General features: G+C 47.0%; 1 protein-coding gene across 12 annotated transcripts in view; it reads right to left on the minus strand.

Moving 5' to 3' along the window:
- Positions 1–387: 387 nt before the first annotated feature.
- The window catches only part of ANKRD11 (ankyrin repeat domain containing 11), a 258,368-nt gene continuing 237,281 nt past the window's right edge, over positions 388–21,474 (minus strand). For 7 of the 12 annotated variants that reach the window (XM_084905681.1, XM_084905688.1, XM_084905677.1 and 4 more), the window contains 8 exons: positions 21,122–21,325; positions 19,683–19,825; positions 17,214–17,361; positions 10,104–16,744; positions 6,539–6,637; positions 6,316–6,459; positions 4,129–4,221; positions 388–1,367 (listed from right to left, as the gene is read on the minus strand). In XM_084905681.1, coding sequence (XP_084761807.1) covers positions 1,182–1,367; positions 4,129–4,221; positions 6,316–6,459; positions 6,539–6,637; positions 10,104–16,744; positions 17,214–17,361; positions 19,683–19,825; positions 21,122–21,325 — 7,658 coding nt within the window. In that variant the 3' untranslated portion in view covers positions 388–1,181. Of the gene's footprint in view, positions 1,368–4,128; positions 4,222–6,315; positions 6,460–6,538; positions 6,638–10,103; positions 16,745–17,213; positions 17,362–19,682; positions 19,839–21,121; positions 21,326–21,474 lie in introns of all 12 variants that reach the window. The other 5 variants (XM_084905680.1, XM_084905679.1, XM_084905678.1 and 2 more) reach the window with 2 other exon arrangements.

Here is a 21,474-nt window from a genome sequence, read left to right on the forward strand (position 1 = left end):
CCCCTGGTGGTCAGTGTAAATTACAGCGACTGGTCATTCCACTGTTCGGTCGATTTGTATATTAGCTTTTTATTATATAGGATAACATTTTCTTTTTTCTAGCTTTATTGTAAGAATACAGTATATAACACACAAAATATGTGTTAATCAACTATGTTACCAGTAAGGCTTCTCGTCAACAGTAGGCTATTAGTAGTTAAGTTTTGAGGGAGTCAACGATTTTTGACTATTTTGTTCAAGGGTCAATTATATAATTTGTTTCAAAATCAAAAGCTAATCATTTGGGAGGAAAAATGTTTAAGACAATGGAGTTTTTCAGTGGAACAACCCTCATCTCACAGTCCCGTATACTGGCCCCTCCCGGGAAGGGGACTGTCATGTACAAAGAGCATTTAATTAATTTATTTATTTCTTTACACATAACTGAAGTGATGTTACAGTACATAAGTTATTTACAACTGTGCAGTAATGTGTTGCAAAATAAATTATCTAGAAGGCAGCAAAAAGTACATTGTGAATGTGTATAAAACTGTACAGCGTTTACGGGTACACTTTTTATATGATTATTGGCTCTGTAGTGTTTCAAGTTATGTTCTCAGAAAGAGAAACAAAATGCCCAAGATTAAAGGAAAAATATACAAACCACGTGGATTTGACTCCATTAAAAACACAACCAGAGAGTCCTGACTCTGTCCCTCTGTGGCAGGCAGGTGGGCGGCGCACTGGCCCTCGCACAGCACAGCGTCCCAGCCCCAGTCTGAGGCCTATGGCTGTCAGCAGCTCCATAGCAACAGGACAGCAGCAAGGATGGCACTCTCCCTGCCCTCCAACCTGAAGGTCACTGTTTGAGAGGAGCGGACGCCTTAATTTTATTTCCTTTAGTTGATCAGAATGGAACAAGAGATTTTTAAAAACACAATCCGTCCTGCAGCTCCTGAAATGCCCGTGCAGCTGGCTGGAAAACAGATCCCAAGGCTGCCGTGTCCGTGTCCCTAGGTCTCCTGGTCCTCCCTTGGCAGCTGGTATAAGAGAGACGTGCTCTGGGGGGGGCAAAGTGCAGGGTTTCCCCTGGGTGTTCCCACCTGAGGGACAAGGTCTCCTTCGCCACCTGGACTCGGCAGCAGTGCTGGGCTGACCCATGTCGCCCTTGCTATGTCCTGTGCAGTTGTCCTTGTTGTGCATCAGGCTGGCAGAAGCACGAAGTCATCATTGACGTCTACCATGGGCACATAGAAGGAGGGCACCTCATTCACACACAGGGACTTGTGCCCGGCGGGGTCCAGCTCCTGGACCTTGAGCTGCCACTCCATTCTCTGCACGGCATTGAGGGCTGCAGCCTCATGCTGCTGCCGCATCAGGAGACATGTCTGCATGGAAAGCACAGTAGGTGAGGGAAGTGGAAGCAAGACCCTGGCCGAGCTCTCAGGTACCCAATTAAGAGGATGGGGCCTGGGCCCCCTGCCCACTCCTGCCGCAATACCCACTGGGAGGATGGGGTTGAGGGACTCTGGCAGAAGGATGGCCTGCCCCTCTGAGTGGCCCACAGCACCACCTGGCCGTCTCATCCTGCCCTGTGAGTAGTCTTGCTGACCACATGAGGAGACTATCCCTGCTGTGTCCTCACCCTCCATGGATTTCACAACATCATCTAATTAGAATTTGCAACTAATTTTCTTTTGTTTACAATTCTAATTTATGGGTGGTGATATTGATTTCATTTACATTTATAGAAGTTACATTTTTTTAAAAAGGTTATCTAGGCTTTAGTATTAAACTGTTTAATCTTCATGGGTATATTATTAAATAGATACTAAACCATATTAAATAGTTATAGTTAAAAACAAATAATGACTCACTGGATTATTGAAATGGGACATAACCAAATGTAGCACCTGTGGGTCCAGGGTTGGGCACATTTGGGGAACAAAGGGGATTTAAACATGGCCAGGTAGTAGACCATTCTTTGGATTAACAAAGTTTGACTCTGTGACAGTGACTGTACAGAAAAATAATCTTTTCTTAAATGTGCACACAAATATTTGGGATGGAGTATCACAATGTATAATACGTTTTAAAATAATTGTTCTTTTAACAGTGTTGAGGGTAGGGGATAAAAATCCTCCATCTTTGGTCTTCTGGAAATAACCTCTGAGTGCTGCAGCCTGGAAGCCATGGCCTGCACTGTCTTCATGTGTACGCTGCAATGGTCTAACCTCAAGATGGACCCATTTTATGAGTAGCTCAGATACCTTCACAGGCTGGGCCATGTTTGCCTACTTTAAGATATTTTGTAGTAATTTGCCGAAACCAGTTTGGCTCAGTGGCAGAGCGTCAGTCTGTGGACTGAAAGGTCCCAGGTTCGATTCCGGTCAGGGGCATGTACGTTGGTTGCGGGCACATCCCTGGTCGGGGGTGTGCAGGAGGCAGCTGGTCGATGTTTCTCTCTCATCGATGTTTCTAGCTCTCTGTCTCCCTTCCTCTCTGTAAAAAATCAATAAAATATATTTTTTTAAAAAGATATTTTGTAGTAATTACATCTTCAGATATTCCCATACTCCATTTATTATTTTTTAAAACTTTATTTATTTATTTATTTATTTATTTATTTATTTTAGCAGTTGAGGTGTTTTTGTGTTTGTTTTTTTTTTACAGAGAGGAAGGGAGAGGGATAGAGAGTTAGAAACATCGATGAGAGATAAATATCGATCAGCTGCCTCCTGCACACCCCCTACTGGGAATGTGCCCGAAACCAAGATACATGCCCTTGACAGGAATCGAACCTGGGATCTTTCAGTCCGCAGGCCAACGCTCTATCCACTGAGCCAAACCAGTTTCGGCTCCTATACTCCAATTAATCACAGAATTATCAATAAGCTTCTGGGTTTCTATTTTATTGAGTTGTTCCAATGAACTTTTTTTTTTTTTACATTTTCCCGAGTTTTAAATGACTCAAGGGAGCTCGCTAGGCTAGATGGCCAAAATACTGTGAAATTTGATAGACACTCTGTTTTCTAAATAGGACTAATTTAACTTGTGGTTCTGAAACAAATGGTCGCACAACACTTGGCCTCATGAAGGTGTGGCTGCTTCATCTTCATAAACAGACTACACTATTCACTAATTTATTTTTCTATACACCTTTTTTCTTATTAGTTTGTAAGTTCTTTGGTACATTAAGGAAACTGAACTTATGTGGCATTTTAAATGTATAAAGTCTAAGTTTAATGTCGTTAAATTTTTTTTCCTCTTTTTATTGGGAAATCTTACCTGTGGTTCCCTTCAAGTCTGGCTAAGAGCAACGGTATGACTCTGCACCGTCACCTGGGAGCTGTGCCTCACCTCAGCTGCACCTGCACCCACATCAAGATGAGATGCTAGGGCCTGAAACGCCACATGGGCTCACTGTTCTTGGCTCTGTGTTTTGTGTCTACCTCATGCGGTACCTGTGTACACTGCTAATGACAACATGGTCATGGGCTGTTGAGGTAAGGAGCACAGGTTAAGGCTAGAATCCTGGAAACACTGTCTTACTCTCTAAGCACAGGTAATACAGGGTTGGGAAAGGGGGAGCTTTGGATTCCCCTCCACCAGCTCTGTAGCTCGCAGTGAGAAGAGCAACAGGCAGTCTGCTCAGCCCTGCCTCATGGAGATTCCTAGGGTGGTGCTGACCTGTGTGTTAATTCTGTAACTGGCTCATTATTGTTGGTAAGTTTTACAGCTCATTCTCATGAGTGACCCCAGACCCATGTGCAACTCTAGCAACTGAAGATGAGGATGTGCTTCTTACTTGCTAATTTTTCTATCTCCCACCCATCCTCTGGCCTGCTGCACTGGTCAGCACATCCAGAGCAGTGGTGATGGGTGTGTGCTGTGGAGGGCTCAAGGTGGGGTCCCACAGAGGTCTGACCGCCAGCAGGTAACAGGAGCTGCTCCCTGCACACCTGGACAGGAGGGAAGATACTCTAAGGAGGCAACATGGGGGTGGGGATTCCCTGAAAGTTGTGCAGGCCAGAGAGTCTGAAACTGTCACCTCCGAACATGGGACTCAGCAGCAGCCTCCCCACATCCCAGAAGACTCCTGGGGGCTCCCAGCTCAAGTAATGTTTGAGGGGAGTACAGTGCACTCACCTTCATGCGGTCGTACTTGTCATCCACATCCTGGAGCCAGGAGATGAACTGGCGGGCGTTGAAACGATCTCTTACAGATTTGTTTTCGTCACCCTGGAGGAAAAAATCAAATATGGGCATTTGACAGGAGAATAATGGAGAAAGCAAACCTGCAGGGTGTTTCAAATCCTCCTTCCTAAGTGAAGAATGAAGATGTAGTCTCATTCCTGAATCCACATGCTGTCATCATGCTAAAGGACACACCAGTATGACCCTTGGTTGTCCTCTTCCCCATAGAGCTTGTGTAACACGCCTGGGTGGATGTTGTCTGTGATGGAGCTGCCCTGGGGATGGCTTGGTACCGTCCATGAAGGCTTTCTGCATGTCTGTTATGACGCCCATAGAAGAAACAGGATTGGGAAGCCCTCAAATTCTGGCCTGCACTGCACAGGCGCGTGGTAAAGCTGGTGATTGTATCTGTTTTAACTTGTTTGTAAACACCGGAAGCAAGTTTTTTTCTTCGTAAAGGGTGTTTGAGAGGCCTGTGGTGGTTGAGGGCCAGCCTTCTGGTTTCACTCTGTAGGAGCACTACACCTTGAGGTCACCATCCTCAAGTATGGTAGCATCTCTGCCTCTGATGGGCTGAAGTTTACAAACAGGGATGCTTTAGGAGGGACCAGGAGACAATGGAGCAAGTAGTTTTCAGATCCCTGCTATCTGGTTCTCCCTGGATGCTGGAGTGGACAGTGTGCTGAAAAGAACATGTGAAAGTCTCTCAGCCACAGGTATCTGAGCGACTAAGTACCTGGTGGTTGAGCCCAGGCTCCACACCAAATGTATCTGCCAGGAAAAAGTGCACCCTGAGGCCTTCTCTCTCGGACATTCAGAAGGAATGTAGGAAATCTCTTGAAGACCACCATATTCCTTTCCTTTTTTGTTTCAGATGCAAAACTTTGAAGCACCTAACCCTGAAGTAATCACTTGATCCGCAGCCAAATATTTTGTTTTGTAGTTCGACGACAAATGTTTGGTTTTAGGAAAAATTTGTCTCAATACATAGTATGTTAAGTGGGGAAACTTTCAAATATATCCTTCAAGAATGTATGTTAAGTGAATGGAAAATCTTTAATGTACTAATTAAAATAAAGTTTTAACTAAAACCACTGAACCCACTGTATGATACCACACAGCCACAGACAAACCAGAAACACTGCTCAGAACCCTAGTGGGGGGGGGGGGGGGTCCATGTGATCCTGACACAGCAGGAATTCATGCCAGCTAGGGTGTCAGGAGGTGCATCTGTCAGTAGGGCTCTTGGTGCCAAGGCCTGAACAGTAAAGGGGGGCAGCAGGAGAGGCCCAAGAGAGCAACAGAATTGAGACTACTTGTCACAGTTTAAATTTCAATAATGTCCATGGACTGTAAGAGGCAGCTGAAATCTCCTGAAGCTTGAGGTTGCCAGAAGACAGAGCCACTTAATGGGACAGTTTTGCACCCCAGCAAACCCATGGGGGCAAGAGCACCCAAATGTTTAATGACAGGTCAGGTTTGGTAGGGGAAGCAAAGGGTTATGACCACATGGGACAAATCTAACCCTGGGGGCAAGGGGAACCAAGATGATCAGCTGGGGTGGATGAAGCAGGGCCTCTCTGGAGGACAGATGGGCATTGCTCTGGACTATGCTGCCCAGCTTGCATCAGATCAGCGGGGCTGTTCTAACAGGACTCTGGGAAGTGGGAAGGGGAACCACTGCTACGCTAAGCAGCTCCAGGCTTCCATACCTCTTGGCCCTTGGCTGCAGAACCTGGCTACCAATGTCACCATGCTGGTGCAAGGCCACCATTATCCCCAGCATGATAGCCTCCTAAGGGGGTCTTCCCTGCAGAAGGCTATTTATGCAGCAGCTCTGGGTGCTGCTCATCCTAATCATTTGTATGTTTTAGAGGAAAGTTTCTAAACTCTTCATGTGATTGAAAACTAAGGCCCAGTGCAACCCTGTGACCTAAGAGCCTGTGTTGGTGAGGACCGTGGAATAGGGCCTCGAAGAGCCCATGCAGCATCTTATGACATCAGCATTACATGTACTGCTATCTGATCACCGCTGCCGCCCTTGTCCTGAGGGCAGACCTGCTCGCATGTTCAGAGTAGTTTGTGGGGGCACAGATCTTAGGAGACAAATGTGAGTTCACAACCTTGGCAACCACTGACCTGACTTTCCAGAGGCATGTTGTAGACCTCAGAGTCCAGCAGCATGGTGCAGGCACTAAATGGCACTGCCTGATTTGCTATGGTCCTCGCTGCCCGGCAGTGAACCCGCAGGATCTCCTGTTCACAGGAGACGATCAGTTTTTCCTAGAGGACAGAAACCATATGAGCTATCATGGCTAGATATATCCCAGCCCAACAGTCCCAGTGCAAGACCTCTTCTTACCCGTTCGATGCTGTGCTGCAGGCGCAGCTTCCCCCTCACAGCCTCCTGCTGCTTAAACAGCTCCTTCAGGGGCTCCGCCAAGGAGGGAGGAGGTGCAATCTACAGTCACAAAGGGTGAGAGGGAGGGGGGTTAGTGGAGGCTGGGAACCTGTAACAACACTAGTGACCAAGTCTGACCTGAAGACACACCTCTGTTCCCACCAAATGTAAATGCACCAGGGAATTTTCTGGAAACAATTAGATGCTCATACTCAAGAGAGCAGGCAAATGAACAATGGCACAGACCTTGGCCCAAAAAGGAGCACTATGCAGCTATGAAAAAGAAGGCGAATGAGTTCCAGAGATGGTGTGAAGTGTAAAAAGCAAGTACAGAGTGTCTACACTGCTACCCTTCATGCAAAAAAGTAGAAATCAAGAACACATATGCTGTGCTGTTTGTACAGAAGAAATATGACAAAGACAGAAGAAGAGCAAATGAGGCAGAGGAGAGGAAGAGGATGCTGGGCTATTTCCTTTATTAATAGTGAGGTCTCATGTCCTCCAAATAAACTCTAATGCCAAATGGGATGCAGATGCCAACATGGAACACATGAAACAACAGAGCCTGACTGTCCTACTGGGGGTCAGAGTTAGTGGAAGAGAGTGCTCACTTGGGTTATTTTGGAAAAGATGTCATTAGGCAGAAGACCAGAAGAACTACCATAAAGGCCATCTAACCAGTGAAGGCATTTCATGGATGGGCCGACATTTGTAAAATGAGACATGTATGCTGGGAGTAGCAGGTCAGCAAACACCTTGCAGTAAGAAGCATTGAGTCTCTGTCTAAAGAAGGAAGATGCAAGCACATGATGAAGTCAAGATTTCAATGTAGACCACATGGAGTGATGCAGAGTAACACACCTCACCTGGCTATGCCACTCAGGATAGTGAGCATATCCTGCACCCAGGATGAGGTTTCTAAACACCATTCCCACTAGAAGGGACCACGTGGTTAATGAGAGGACTCAACTGGAACATCTTGTGAGGCTGTGAAGTGAGAACATGCTCAGAAAGATGGGGCAACCTAAAGGAGCTTCGCCAAAACAGGTTTGACGCAGTGGATAGAGTGTCGGCCTGCAAACTGAAGGGTCCCAGGTTCGATTCTGGTCAAGGGCATGTACCTTGGTTGTGGGCACATCCCCACTGGGGGCGTATGCAGGAGGCAGCTGATCGATGTTTCTCTATCATCGATGTTTCTAACTCTCTATCCCACTTCCTTCCTCTCTGTAAAAAAATCAATAAAATGTATTTAAAAAATAAAAATAAAAAAAATAAAGGAGCTCCTAATGGCCAAGGGCTGGAACAATTTGCACACAAAATAAGTAATCATGATTCATGTTGGATTACAAGAGCATTCCAATCAATAAATGTAGAGAGAGGGAAGTAGACAATCATCATTAGGCCAACACCACAGTGCTAACTGCTGCAGACAAGATTCACTAAGGATACTATAATAGATAGGCACAAGCTCGAGAATAATAGGCCTTACGAGTTTCACACTACCTTTCCCAAGATATTTATCAACTAGAAAGGGAAAGACAGCAGCTGCGCCACAATGCAACTGCTGGCACCAAGAATAAGACACAATGCACCAAGACCTCACGACACATCTGTGCTTTCTCACTAAAAACATGTCCCTCCATCCAGGTGTGGACATTAGACCAAACATCTAATTAATATTTCTCAAAAGTGTCATCAAACTGTGCCTTTCAAGAAAGACAAGGGGTGGATGACCAACCACAGCTCAGAAGACCCAGGAGGAGATGCATCCCAGAGCCCAGTGAGGGCACAATATATACTCTGTGTTTTCAGCTCTGTCAGTCTAAAATTAGCTCAAAATAAGACATCAGAACATCTAGCTGTCTCTTCAATGGCACACCTCGCTCATCAGGCTCTGCTCTATTCCCTTTGCCTCAAAGGACCCAGCCCCATGGGGTCTTGGTGTGCCTTAACTAAAATTTAAACAACAAAAAGACTCACCAAACAACACAATCTTAGGCTAGATTTTTCAGAATCTAGTGACCCAGATGAAGGCAGACAGCTGGACCCTCCCAGGCCAGACAAGGGCAAGGTTGCCTCAGTTTCCCCTCCGTAGCACAGCTCAGGGTTAGTGTACCAGGAGAAGGGAATGTGATGCTGACATCCCGCTGGGTTCAAAGCTAGCCAGGCTCAATCCCCAAAAGGAGGCATGCAGGAGGCAGCCAATCAATGATTCTCTCTCATCATTGATGTTTCCCTCTCTCTTCCTTCCTCTTAAATCAATAAAAATATATTTTAAAAATAAACAAATAGAGGCTGTGGGTACAGTGCTGAGACAGATGGGTGCTGACCGAGGACAGACCCACTTGGATAGAGAAGCCTGGAAGCCCAATGAAGGGTGTGCTTTGAGCAAGTGACAAAGGTGCCAGGGTCACTTAGGGCTCCAGTGGGATGAGAACTGAGGCCTGACCTCAGGTCAGTAACATGGAACTGCTGGAAACCAGATAAGAGGTGTAGAGGAGTTCGAGGGTGATGGGCTGGGGTTGGAGCCAGGCCATACATCCCCGTGGAGGCCTTTAGCTGTTAAAACAAGTTGAGAAAACTTTTTCTCCTTGGCTGCTTGAAGATCAGCTGCCATAATGAATGATACAGTTAACATCTGGACCAGGAAGTTCATAAGCCAACAGTTTACTTCAGCAGAAACAAATAAATGGTCACTGATGTTCTTCACCCTGGGAAGGCAACAGTACCTAAGACAAATTCAGAGAAAACTAGCCAAAATGTGTAAGACCACAACAGATGTCATCTTGGATTTAGAACCCATTTTGGTGGTGGCAAGACAGCTGGCTTTGGCATGATTTATGATTCCTTGGATTATGCAAAGAAAACAGACTTGTATAAGACGACCTCAAGCAAGCAAAGAAATGCAAAAATGGAATGAAGAAAGTCAGGAACTGCAAAGGCCAATGTTGGTGCTATTAAAAGTGAGCTGGAGAGTGGATTCTTCAGTGGCTATCTGTGGCGATGGTATAGATTTTTCATGAGAGGACTAATAAATTAAGAACTTTTATGTGGAGGGAAAAAAAGGGGGGGGGTTTGAAAGGAGGCACTGAGATACAGAAAGGGGGGAATGCTGTGCAGGTATGCCCAACTTGGAGGTAGGGTCCTTGGTCAGCAAAACATTGGGGAGACCAGAGACTGAGCAGCACCAGGATGGCTCTAGTTGGATATGCAGGATGCGGCCACAGCAGACAGGGAGCTGGGAGACATGGACATGGACCCAAGGGCACTCAATGACCCAGTCAGGCACTGGATGGGGAGATGACATAGGAAAAATGATGAATGACAAAGAGGAAACTGGATCTCCTGACCCAGAGGGATAGTATCAACATGAACATCCTTGTTGGAGGGTGGTCCCTAGGATGGCACACCTACTCCAAGCTCTGGCATCCCAACAGTTCAGCATTTGCATTTAGACATACAGCAAACAGGGTCCTGACCTGTCAACTGGCACCTTTGGGGGCTGGGGCTCCACCTTGGCACTCACCACTGGGATGTGTAGCTTGCTGAGCGGTTTGCCATCTAGGAGGTAGGAGCCTGTATAGGTGACGTACTCAGCATAGCACTGGGGTGCCTGTGGGGTGATGTAGCAGAGGATCTTTCGCTTCTCCTCAATCTTCTTCCTGATCTGTAAGTATTCAAAGTACGGGTTGGATCTGTCACTGTGGTAGGGCTCTATATCATCCAGCTTTATGGCATCGACGATGGCGGCCAGTGTCTGCTGGATCACCTCCCGTGTCTGCTGGGTGGATGTGTTCATTTGCTGCTGCAGCTGCTGGCTGGAACGTTGAAAACGGCGTTTGCGTGGGTGCTGGGCCTGGGGGTCCTCCTCTTCAGAGCATCGACCCTTTGCTCTGGGGGCTGGGGCAGGGGCAGGTTCCTTCTCAGAGGGAGGTGAGCTCTGCTTGTTCTGGTTGGCCAACATCTGAGCCCGGTTCCTGGTCATGCGCTGGGGGATCTCCTCCACTTTGGGGGCTTTGGGGGCTTCGGCTGTAGATCTGGGTTCTGGTTCTGTAGTTTCAGTCTGGATGCTTCCTGAAGGCCCCTCAAGCCCAGCACTGTCATGGGGGCCAGCCCCGTTCACCACCTGTGCCTGTGCAGGGCTGTCCCCAGGGTGCTCAGGTGTGCTGTGGGATGCTGCCAAGGGATCTGCGGCCTCTACCTCCTGGTCTCCACTACCTAGTGGATGCTGCTCTGAGGGTGCTGGTGTGAGCCCCAGGCTAGAGTCGGAGGCCTCAGGGGCCCTCCCCTCTGACACAGCCTCGGCTTCCACTGTGGTTTCCAGAATCATGTCTGGCTTTGGCTCCTCTGAAGGCAAGGGCTCAGGCTCAGGCTCAGGCTCAGGCTCGGCAGGGAGCCGGGTAGCTGCCTGAACAGGAGACAGCACAAGTTGTTCCTCAGCAGCTGATGCAGCCACATCCCCACCGTTCAGGACCACAGGGGCCCCTGCAGGGGTATTTTCTGGAGGAACAAGAGTACTCTCTTCTACGGGTTCTGTTTCGACATCAGAAACATCTTTAGTTTGCAGAGGAAGGTCTGGCAGTGAGAAGGGCCCCAGGTCCAAGTCGTCCTCAGAGTTGGGGAAGGCATCAGGCCAGGGCACTGGATTAACCTGTCCGAGGGCAGACAGACTGTGGCCATTTTCTAGGAAGGTATTTTCCAGAGAATTCAGAGCCTCCACCTGAGTCACGGTGGTCACACACGCAGGCTCCGGGGGCACATCAGGGGCCACTTCAGGAAGTGACTTGCAGTTATTAAAGAAGGACTCCAGCCTGGAGGGAGGGGCAAAAGGGGCTGGTTCTTCTGCAGTGGAGATGGCAGCTGGGATTGCTTCTGCCGAGGCATCTTTAACTTCCTCAAGTCCTGGCTCAGGGACTGACAGAGGATATGGGACAGGGGAGACCGGGTAAGGGGGCTCTGTGGTGCTGAAGGGCCCAGGTGCAGCAGAGTGGTGGGACTCGGCAGGGCAGAAATGTTTTGGGGACTCTGAGAATCTCTGTGGAGACTTAAGCATAAGGTCCGATCCCATGGGCCAGCTGACAGGGTTTTCAGGGGCACTCCCGATTAGGCTTGAAGAGAGGCCCTGCTCCGAGGTAGCAGGATGAGCCCACTCAACTGGCTCCTCTGTGATTACCGTGTTGAAAGGGCCCTCATCCAGGGGCTCCAGGTAGCTGGGCTCTGGAGGGATGATGGCAGCGGTAGCCTGCTGGTCCTCTGTGGCATCCAGGGGAATGCCCAAGTCAGGGGGAAGGGTCCCCTCCATGGATGGGGCCAACAGCTCATCTCTGTGCGAAGTGGGGGACTTTGCTTGTAAACCAGAGAAGGCACCCTCTGGAGAGGGGGTGGTGGTGACCACGGCTGTGGGTGGGCAGTGCAGAGTGTCCACCTTGGGGGAGGGGATGCCATAGTCTGGGGAGTAGTATGCAGGAGACAAGCAGGCAAACTTCTCCGAAGGACCTGGGGGCACAAGGGCCTTATCCTCCAAGTGCTGCCTTGGTGAGTTGTAACTGGATGCGGTAGGGACACTCTGCTGTCTGAACAGCTTGTCTCCAATGCTGAATTCTTCTTCAGGAGTCCTCCTGATATCAACAGAGACCGAGCGATAAAGGTTTGTGCACAGAGGCCTTGTAGGCGTCTGGCTTGAGGTTTCTGAAATCCCGCTCCCTGCAACAGGGTATCTATCAAAGAAGGAGGGAGAACAAGCGCTGGCAGCTGTGCTGGAAACGGGCGGGGGGTCTGTGCAGTCAAATATGAGGTCAGGATAGTCGTCAGCACTGCAGGATGGGGTCCTGGGTGTGTGCATCGCCTCCTCGTAGCTGGGGCCAGACACCACAGATGCAGGGGTGGGCACCCCAGTGGGCCGATTCTGGTCAGGCCTGGGAGAAGCGGGCAAGACCTCTTTCATATGAGGTCCTGCCAACCAGTCTCTGGAGTCCACAGCTGGTCCTGGGTGGGGCTTATTCTCAGGGACTGGTGGAACAGGAGCCAACTCCTTGAGTTTTTTGTCTTTAAGGGCAGGGTCCAGCCCCAGTGGCTTCTTTGGAGGGATATCCAGACTCTTCTTGCGCATGTCTTCACCTGGCTTCATCCTCTCCTTGAGCTTAGGGTCTCCAGACCTGTGCCTCATCTTCTCCATCTGTTTCATTCTTTCTTTGTGCCGTTTGTGGCGTTCTTCAATCTCCAGATCTTTCTGGGAAAGCATTCTCTCGAAGCTGGTCATCATTAGATCACCATCTCCCAGAAGCTTCTCTCTGGGCCTGACATCTTTCTTGCCTGGGTCTTTAGACAGTGGTAACTTATCATTTCCATTGCTGATCTTTACAGAGTCACCTTTTTCTTTATCTAAAGTTTCCTTGAATTTATCCTTTAGTTTGGTCTCACTGAGTTTCAGGCTTTCATCCTTGGTTTTATCTTTAAAGGAACTTAGAGGACTGTCCTTGTCTTTGACTGCAGGTTTGTGCTCATCCTTGTGATGTCTCAGGAGCCCTTCACTGTGCTTGTCCCTGTGTCTCTCCTTCTCATCTTTCCACTTCTCTCGATGCTTCTCTCGTCTCTTCCTCTCTTTTAGGATACTGATTGCACTAGATCCATAAGGCTTTAGTTCCTTTTCTATTTTCTTGGAAGGTTCTCTTTCAGAATCATTTTTATCTTTCTTTTCTGTAGAAAACAATTCAATGGTTTTATCTAATTCATCTTCTATGTCAGTTTTTGTACTGTAAGAAATACCATAAGCATCAGCATCCAAGAAATCCTTTTCATACTGGTTGGAGTCCTTTCTGCTGCCAATGTCCTTGTAATCATCATTTTTTTCTTTTTTTTCAGACTTTTCTTTTTTGCCCCTCTCTCGATCATGGCTTTTCTTGGATGAGGATGAAGAGTGCCTGTGCCTTTCTTTCTCCTTCAGCTTCTCCTGGGGGCAGTTCTCCTTGACTCTCTCCTCTAGAGGCTCCGTGAAAGACACCTCCAGGAGGGCACTCAGGCCCGGGTCCTGCCCTCGGTCTGTGAAGCTGTCAGAGGACACCTCACTAATCTTGTCATTAGAATCTTCTCTGTATTCATGCAGAGCTTCTTCTTCCAACTTTTCCAGCAGGCTCTTCTCCACCTCAGTACTTTTTGACACCTTCCTCTCTCTGCAGTGGTCCTTGTCTGGCCTCTCCCTGTGCCTGCTCTTGGCCTTGTCTTCCCCAGAGGGCTTCCTCTCCACCTTCTCGGAGGGCTTCTGTTTGTTTTTCTTTTCCTGAATAGAATCAACTGAAGTTCGGTCTTTTCTGTCCTTATATTTTTCTGTTGACTCTTTATCCTTCTTCTCTTTGTGCTTTTCAAAGACTTTTTCTTTCTTGTCTTTTGCCCCTTCTGTGGCTCCTTTTTCCTTTTTCTTCTCTTTAAGTTCTTTCTCTTTCTGCTTCTCTAAGTGCTGCCTGTCAACAGAGTGCTTCCGGTGTCTATCAGAGGAGTATGGCTCCCTCCCATCATCTTTTTCCTGAAGACTGTCTGCCCTCTGCATTTCACTGGCCTCTCCAATTTTGAACCCACTTGCTGTATAATCATCTTTTTCATCTTCACTTTCATCTGTGAATATATCAGCAATATACCAGCTTTTCTCTTTGCCCTTTTTCTCATCTTTTTTTTCAGAGAAGTCTTCTGAGATGATTCCAGGGAAACTTTTTTCCTTTTTTTCTTTAATTTGGTCAAGAGATGTTTTTCTTTCCTTGTCTTTGCTATGCATATCTTTATGTTTGTCTTTAGTATCTTTTTTCTCTTTAAAACATTTATCAAATTCTTTGTCCTTCTGACATTTTTCAAGGATAGACTTTTCACTTTTATCTTTGTCACTGGACTTATCTTTATATTTTTCTAATTTTATTTTTTCCTTCTTCTCCTTCTCAAGGCTCTCTTTCTTCTCCTTCTCTCTCACTGAATGATGCCTTTCCCAAGGCTCAAGGCTCTTCACAAAGTCACAGTCAGACCTGTCCTTGAATACACTTTCACAACTATACTCCTTCAAGTCCTCCCTGTACGCCTCCTCAGCCTTCGCTCTGCCATCTTTCCGCTCTTTGGTGCTCTCAAGAGGGTCCTTCCTGTCCCTGCAGATGTCACTTAGATCTCTGTCCTTTCTGTCTCGCCCGCATTCAGCAGACTCTCTTCTTTTTTTGTCCTTTTCTGAAAGATAGCTGGGGATATTTTTATGCTTTTCAATTGAGTCTTTTCTCTTCTCAGAGTTTTTATCCAGATAGTCTCTGTCTTTCTTCCTAAAGAAAGCATCTTTGTCGCTCCGTTTTTCACTGTAGTCTCGCTTCTCCCGGCTCTTGTTTTCCCGCTTCTTCTCCTTAGTGTCCTCTTTCACCGTTTCCAAGATCAGCCTGGCCACAGAGTCATTTTTAATGTCCCTATAATCAGTCACTGGAGAATCCCAACTATCTTCCCCTTTGAAATCAAAGGACGAATCAGACAAGTCAGAAAACCACCGATCTTGTTGATCATCAGAAAGGCTAAATTTGGTGTCTTCATTCTCCAGAAACTGACTTTTATTACAATAGTCATCAAAAGCAGAATCTTCCCTGTAAATTTTTTCTTTTTTGGGCTTTTCTTTATCTTCTTTGAAAGTCTTTTCCTTCTCTTTTGAAATTTTGTCCTCTTTAAAATCATTCTTTTTTTCTAATTTTGAGGGCCTGTCCTTGGACTTTTTCTTTCTTTCCTCTTTGTACAGTCTCAGTTTTTCCTCTTTTGGAGACTTTTCCTTCACTAATTTCTCCTTTTCTGCTTTATTTGAACGGTCTTTCTCTTCTCGGAAAGACCTGCTGATGTCTTTGTTTGTGTCTTTGATTCTCTTGAGTGACTTTTCATCTTTGGAGACCTTTATTATGTCATCTTTAAAGAGCCATTCTTTTTCTTCTGACTTCATTTTGCTAAGCTTCTCTTCTTTCTTAAAGTGATCTCTATCGTGCTTTAATACTTTTAACTTGTTTTCAGTGGAAATGTCATTGTCTAAAAGTATAGCTTTGTCTGACCTTTGCTTGGAGTCCTCATATTCATAAGTGAAACTTTTCAGTTTGAGTTCCTGACTTACTGCACACAGTCCTTTCTCCTTGTTTTTGTGTTTGTGTTTTGTTTTATGTTTCTTGACCACCTTCCCCTCCTTGTCTAGCTTGGGAATGGCACCGTCCACACTGGGGTGGAAGGAGCTCTTCTTCTCTGACAGAGTGCTCTGGAGGCTGCCCCGCTTCCTGTGCTCCTGCCTCTTCCTTAGCGGCTTCAGTGACTCTACACTAGAGCCCTCAGAGGAACAGTCAGACTCACTAGTCAGTCTTGTTCTCGTGGAGTCTGATAAGGAACTGACCTCTGACCAGGCAGGAGAAGAAATGGTTTTCCAATTGTCTGTCCGCCAGTGCTTGGCATGCTGGTCTGTGTGGCTGGGGTTATGCTTCTGAGTGGCAGAGCTCCCATGAGATGAGGTGGAGGAAGCAGACAGGGAGCTGAACAGGGAGGGGTCCTTCAGCACCAGCGGGGACTCCTTAAGGCAGCCAGAGCTCCCCACCGAATCCCCATCGTCCTCGCCGCTCTCTGAGGACTCGCTCTCTGACTCGGAGGAACAGAATTTGTCACTCCTTTTCCCAAACCGCACTTCTTTGCTTTTTGTTTCTTTCTTTCGCTTCTTTTTCACTTTATTTTTTTCCTTCTGCTGCTTAGAATTAGAAGGTTCCCGTGTTTTATTACTGGGCAAAATCGTGTGTGCAGAGAGTCTCAGCTTCTCTCCTGTCCCCACAGTGACTCCAATGTCCTCCTCATCTGATGTGTCTGACAAGATGCGGTGAGCCGCTTTCTTTGGTGCTATCGTGTTATTTTTAGTGTAACTTTTCACTTCCATTTTGGGTATAGAAATAAAACTATTTGATTTAGTCTCTTTTCTGTAATCCTTTTTCAGTAAGTGTTTGTCATCCACTGGAGGGACTCTGTCCTGCTCGTCATCCTCATCAAACTCATACTCATCCTTGACAGGAGTCACAATTTTCTGGGGCTCTGGATTCTTAGCCTTGTGCTTTAGTCCTTTTTCAAATTCAGAGTCTGTGTTATTTCCATCAACTGAACTAGAAGGTGCAAATGATGGGGCATCTTCCTCCTCTGAGCTCTCTGTTGGAAATAAGAAGAAAGATGTCAGAGGGAGATTCAAACACCTAAAGACGTAAATGGGGGAAGCTGTCTCATGGATGACCTGAGAAAGGCCTCCCTCCAAGCACTTGGTCACCCCTAGGACGAGTCATGGAAACCCCACATAAAGCATTTCTCTTGAGTTAGTAAAATATGAGACCAACCATGGCTGAAGGAAACCAAAGAGAAGTTTGTGCAAAGACAGGTTGGTATCTTAGGATAAGCCTGCAGATTTTTTGTTACTGAAACCCCAGGTCCTCACAGTCCATAAGTTTCTGTAAGTGCCAGGTATCTAGGAGGCTGGGATCTGGTGTGCTGATCTGCATATGAAAGCCAACATTGCCTCTGTTATCACAGCAGTACTGGGAGGCTTATACCCCATAGTGTCACACACCCTGCTCCCACGCCCATGACCCCCACCCTGCACATAGCCTGATGCCCAGCCACTGACCAGTTGAGCTCTCCTCACTGGATGTGTAGGTGCCCTTGCCCAACAGGAGGTTCACCATGGTCGGGGAGTTGGCCACCTTCAGCGGTGTCTCGCCCTTTCGGTTGCTCTGCTGAGGATTTCCTCCATACCGCAGCAGCAGTTTCACCACCTACAAGACAGCAGCAGGTGCTTGAGGATGTGTTCTGAGAAAACTGACTGTACTATAGTAATTGTGCAAAACTGTAACTTGTTCAGAACCTTGAGCTTAACCAGGAAACAACCGAAGGCAGAGGGCCAGAAGTTGGTGTGCACAGCACTTTCTGGTGGGGTCTCTAGACCTGTGCCTCTTCCACAGGAAGGACCCTAACAGAATCCTGGCACCCCTCCCAGGCTCTCTTGCAGGTAGAACAGTTTCAACTCCCACAGAAGACCTCCTCACTCATGATGAGTCGACCACTTTACTGGAATCTTTTCACACAGGATCTCCCCTCCAATGTGATGAGTTCACCATCCAACAGGGTCCAGTGATCATGAAAGGGTTCTAGTAGTTTAGGGGGAAGTTTTTTTTATTGGAGGAGGGTTTACAGAGAGAGGAAACAAAGATCAAGCTTCTGCAAGCAGGTTTATTTTATGTTTTCATTTATTTTAGAAAATAAGATAATCTCTTCAGTGCTTTATTTTATATGGGTAAGGATGGCCAGAAACAATCAAGGTGATCTTTTAACAGCTCTGTTCAATTGTTTGTAATCAGCAACCTGGGCTGATTATATGCCAGGACAACTGATTCACTGAACTGAAGTACAAATATTAAATTCAATCTCAACTTTAGTCCAATCAGTCTGAGATAAGAGCACGAGAAGAAATCTTTAAAAAGGACAAAACTCTTGTTACTCACATACTCTATTTTCACTCAGTAGTTACCAATTTCTACTGCTCCATCAGGGCAATCTCTTATTGCTGCTCTAACAAATCACCACCACCTTCGTCTTACAATTCTGGAGGTCAAAAGTCCAAAATTAGTCCCCCTGGCCACGCTGATGATCTGCAGATGATGCACATAGGGTTCCTGGCAGTGAGGGGGACTCTGGTTCCATGTCCATGTTGTCTACCAGCTAATGGCCATTCCAGCTGCTAGAGGCCACGGCTTCCCTTTGCCAAAGCCCCTGACTCTAAGGCCAGCAGTGTAGCTCAGGTCTCCCTCAAGTCTTCCTCCTGCCTCTGCTTGCAACTCTGACACAGCCGGGAAAGGATCTCTGTTGTTAGGACCCTTGAAGGACACTGGGCCAGCCTAGATAATCCACGATCATCTCCCATCTCATGGTCTTTCATTTTCTTCCATCTGCAGCCCCCTTACCATGTGAGGTAACATGTCACAGGTTCCAGGATCAGGATGGGGATATCTTTGGGGGCCATTATTCTGCCTCTCCCACCATGACTCCACACTCTTTGGCATTTTCCACAATAGAAAGTTTCAAAATGACAATTAAAAAAACTAGGGACTTCAAATGACGACTCCCTTTCTCTCTACTTCACCTATCTGCTCACAGCCAGCTTCATTTCACCCACATCTGCCCACTCCTCCAGGTATTTTTAGCAAGTCACAGACATTTCATTTACTTTTCCAGTATATTTCTTTAAAAGGTTTCTTTAGAAATCAAGAAACTATAATGCCATTATCTTACTTAAAAAGTTAACTATAATTCCTAACATAAAATATATAGTTTAGATTTCTCTGTCTCAGAAATCCTTTAACTCACAGTGCCCTCCCAATCTCTCTCTCTCCTCTGCAATGACTTGTCAAATTATGTTCATCACACTCTTGATGCTACTGATTCCCTGATATCTGCCAAAAGTAACCAGGCAGAGCTGTCATAGGTAGCATTTCTGATGCTACTGGTCATCATCCTCACCATGTAGGGGCCTCATCAAGATGGCTTAGGTAATGACTGCAATAGGACTTTATCTTTGTGACCGCCCTGCTTTCTGGTAGCACAAGATACACCAGGCACATCATGTACTAGTATATCTCCTGCTTCAGACCTGGAGGCAGCCATTTCCCCAAGGAAGCCTAGTCCTCTCAAGGGAAACCATGCACTAGGGTACTCACTGTTGTTGGGCTGGCTACACCCCTCAGCATCACATCAGTCAAAGCCTTCCCTAGTTTAGTAGGACCACAGAGACAAGGACAGAGTCCAGGAGCAATCCCCAGGATCCCCCACTTCCTATCGATATGATGGTCACCTACTAAAATACAACACCTGCATGGCCAGAGCAGGGCCCTGTCACACATAACGCAGACAGTACTGATTGTTGGAACTGTGAGAAGCCATCCAAGTGCTGATTCAGGATGAGAAAGCTGGGCTGGTCAGAGAGGACAGCTCTGGTGAGGGATAAAGACGTAACTTCTCAGTTACCCAGCAAACATGAATGACAACGAGGACAGAGAAGCAGGAGCTACAGAACGCTGTGGAAGTCAGACAAGAGACCCACCTTGTAGTGCCCATTGTTGGCAGCATCATGCAGGGGCGTGTCGTCATCCAGGCCTTTGGTATTCACCTCTGCACCCGCAGCCAGCAGCTGCTTGGCAACATCGTAGTAGCCTCGGTTACATGCCTCGTGCAGTGCTGTCCAGCCTGGAAACAGACACTTAGGACATATGTTATTTAATCCTTAGGAACATCATTCCTGTCTTAAAGCAGAACTCCAAGGAAGCTGATGACAAGAAAGAGCCCTGGAGGGCATTGCTCTGCACTGAAAGGCTAGAGGTCCAGGGAAATCCTGAGTGTGTTTTACTGTGGAGCCTCTTGTTTGCTCAGGGATATTTGGCTTTTTAACCCTACAGATCAACCACCTGCAGGGTTAATCTTGAACAATAAGAGTGGAGGACTGGTGAACACAGCATCATGAGGGGAGCCTCAGTCTGGCTCATCCATCAACACATGGGGAGAAAAACCTCCCATTTTGGAAACATGCTCTCTATGGAGCACAAAGATGAGGCCACATCGGGACAATTCCCCTGGTGGTAGCCTGGAGCCTCTATCTGCTACCAGGTAGAGTGGCCACACACATCAGTGTGCAAATAGGGCCCACTCCTTTGGACACAAATGCCAGTGCTGTGAAAAGTCTTGATATAGGAAAATGGCTTCTTTTAAAAAAGGTGCTAAATTAGATGTTGGTCAGATACTATCAACTAGGGCAATGGGAAAAATCTACAAGTATTCTGCACGAAGACTCCTTTGCTCATCTTATGTTCTCATTCCCCCTTAACAGCTCAAATCTGTTGATTATGGATGATGGCATAATGGAAATATTTTATGCACAAAAGGGCAACAGTGAAATGCAATTATGGGGCCCTCCCTCAGCATGTCTCAGGTCAGGGAAGCACACCCATTTGTCATATTAAAAGCAGAGTCCCAGGGTGACATTTCTACCCTGGGAGATGGTGTCATCCCAAGGTGTCCCTGGGATGATAGGCACAAAGGCATCCTCTGCTTGGGCAGCATGACTTCTTCCTAAATATGCCAGAGGCACTCCTTGAAAGAGCCAGGAAGAATGATTTCTCAGCATAGAATTGGGGTTTATATAACACAGTGAAATAATATAGCTAAGAATTCCTCAATTCTCTTACAAATAATGAAAAACAATTTGATTTTTAAATACTTTCCAAGAAACACTAATTCCCTCCATCTCAGAAATAACTTATACGTCTACCTCATGTACCTAGAACACACCCAAAGAATGACAAGGGGCCCAGGGGGTCTGGTTCTTGCTCCTGTCATGCTGATCCCAAGTGCAAGGATAATGCTGCCAGGATGATGACACTTGGCCAGAGAGAGCTCTGTATCTCTGGAGGATAGCTTTACATCCTCCTGTGAACTTGCTACAGGGTCCCCCTTCCCTGCCGTCTCCTGGGAGCTGTGAGTGCTCACCGGCAAAGTCCTTGACGTTGACATCCGCCCCTTCACTGATAAGCTCCTTAATGCGCCGGGCGTCTCCCCGGATGGCAGCCCGATGCAGGCGGGTCTCCCCACGCTCGTTTCTCTTGTTCACTTTATCTTTGGTTTTTGAGGCAGAGTTAGGCGTCCCCTTCTGACACACTGTCGACTGGGAGGGATGCTTTGGTGTTGTATCTACTGCAGGCCAAGGAAAGGAAAGGCGGAGCATTACTGGGGATAGAGCCAGGGAGGCTGTGCCTGAAGGTGTTCTCTGCTTTATAGAAATTTCCAGAACCTGTGCCATCTTCACAAGGGAAAAAGGATGGTTTTGCATAGGTGTCCATCCC

This window comes from Pipistrellus hanaki, assembly GCF_964339955.1.
Source record: "Pipistrellus hanaki genome assembly, chromosome: 15".
NCBI classification, from domain to species: Eukaryota; Metazoa; Chordata; class Mammalia; order Chiroptera; family Vespertilionidae; genus Pipistrellus; species Pipistrellus hanaki.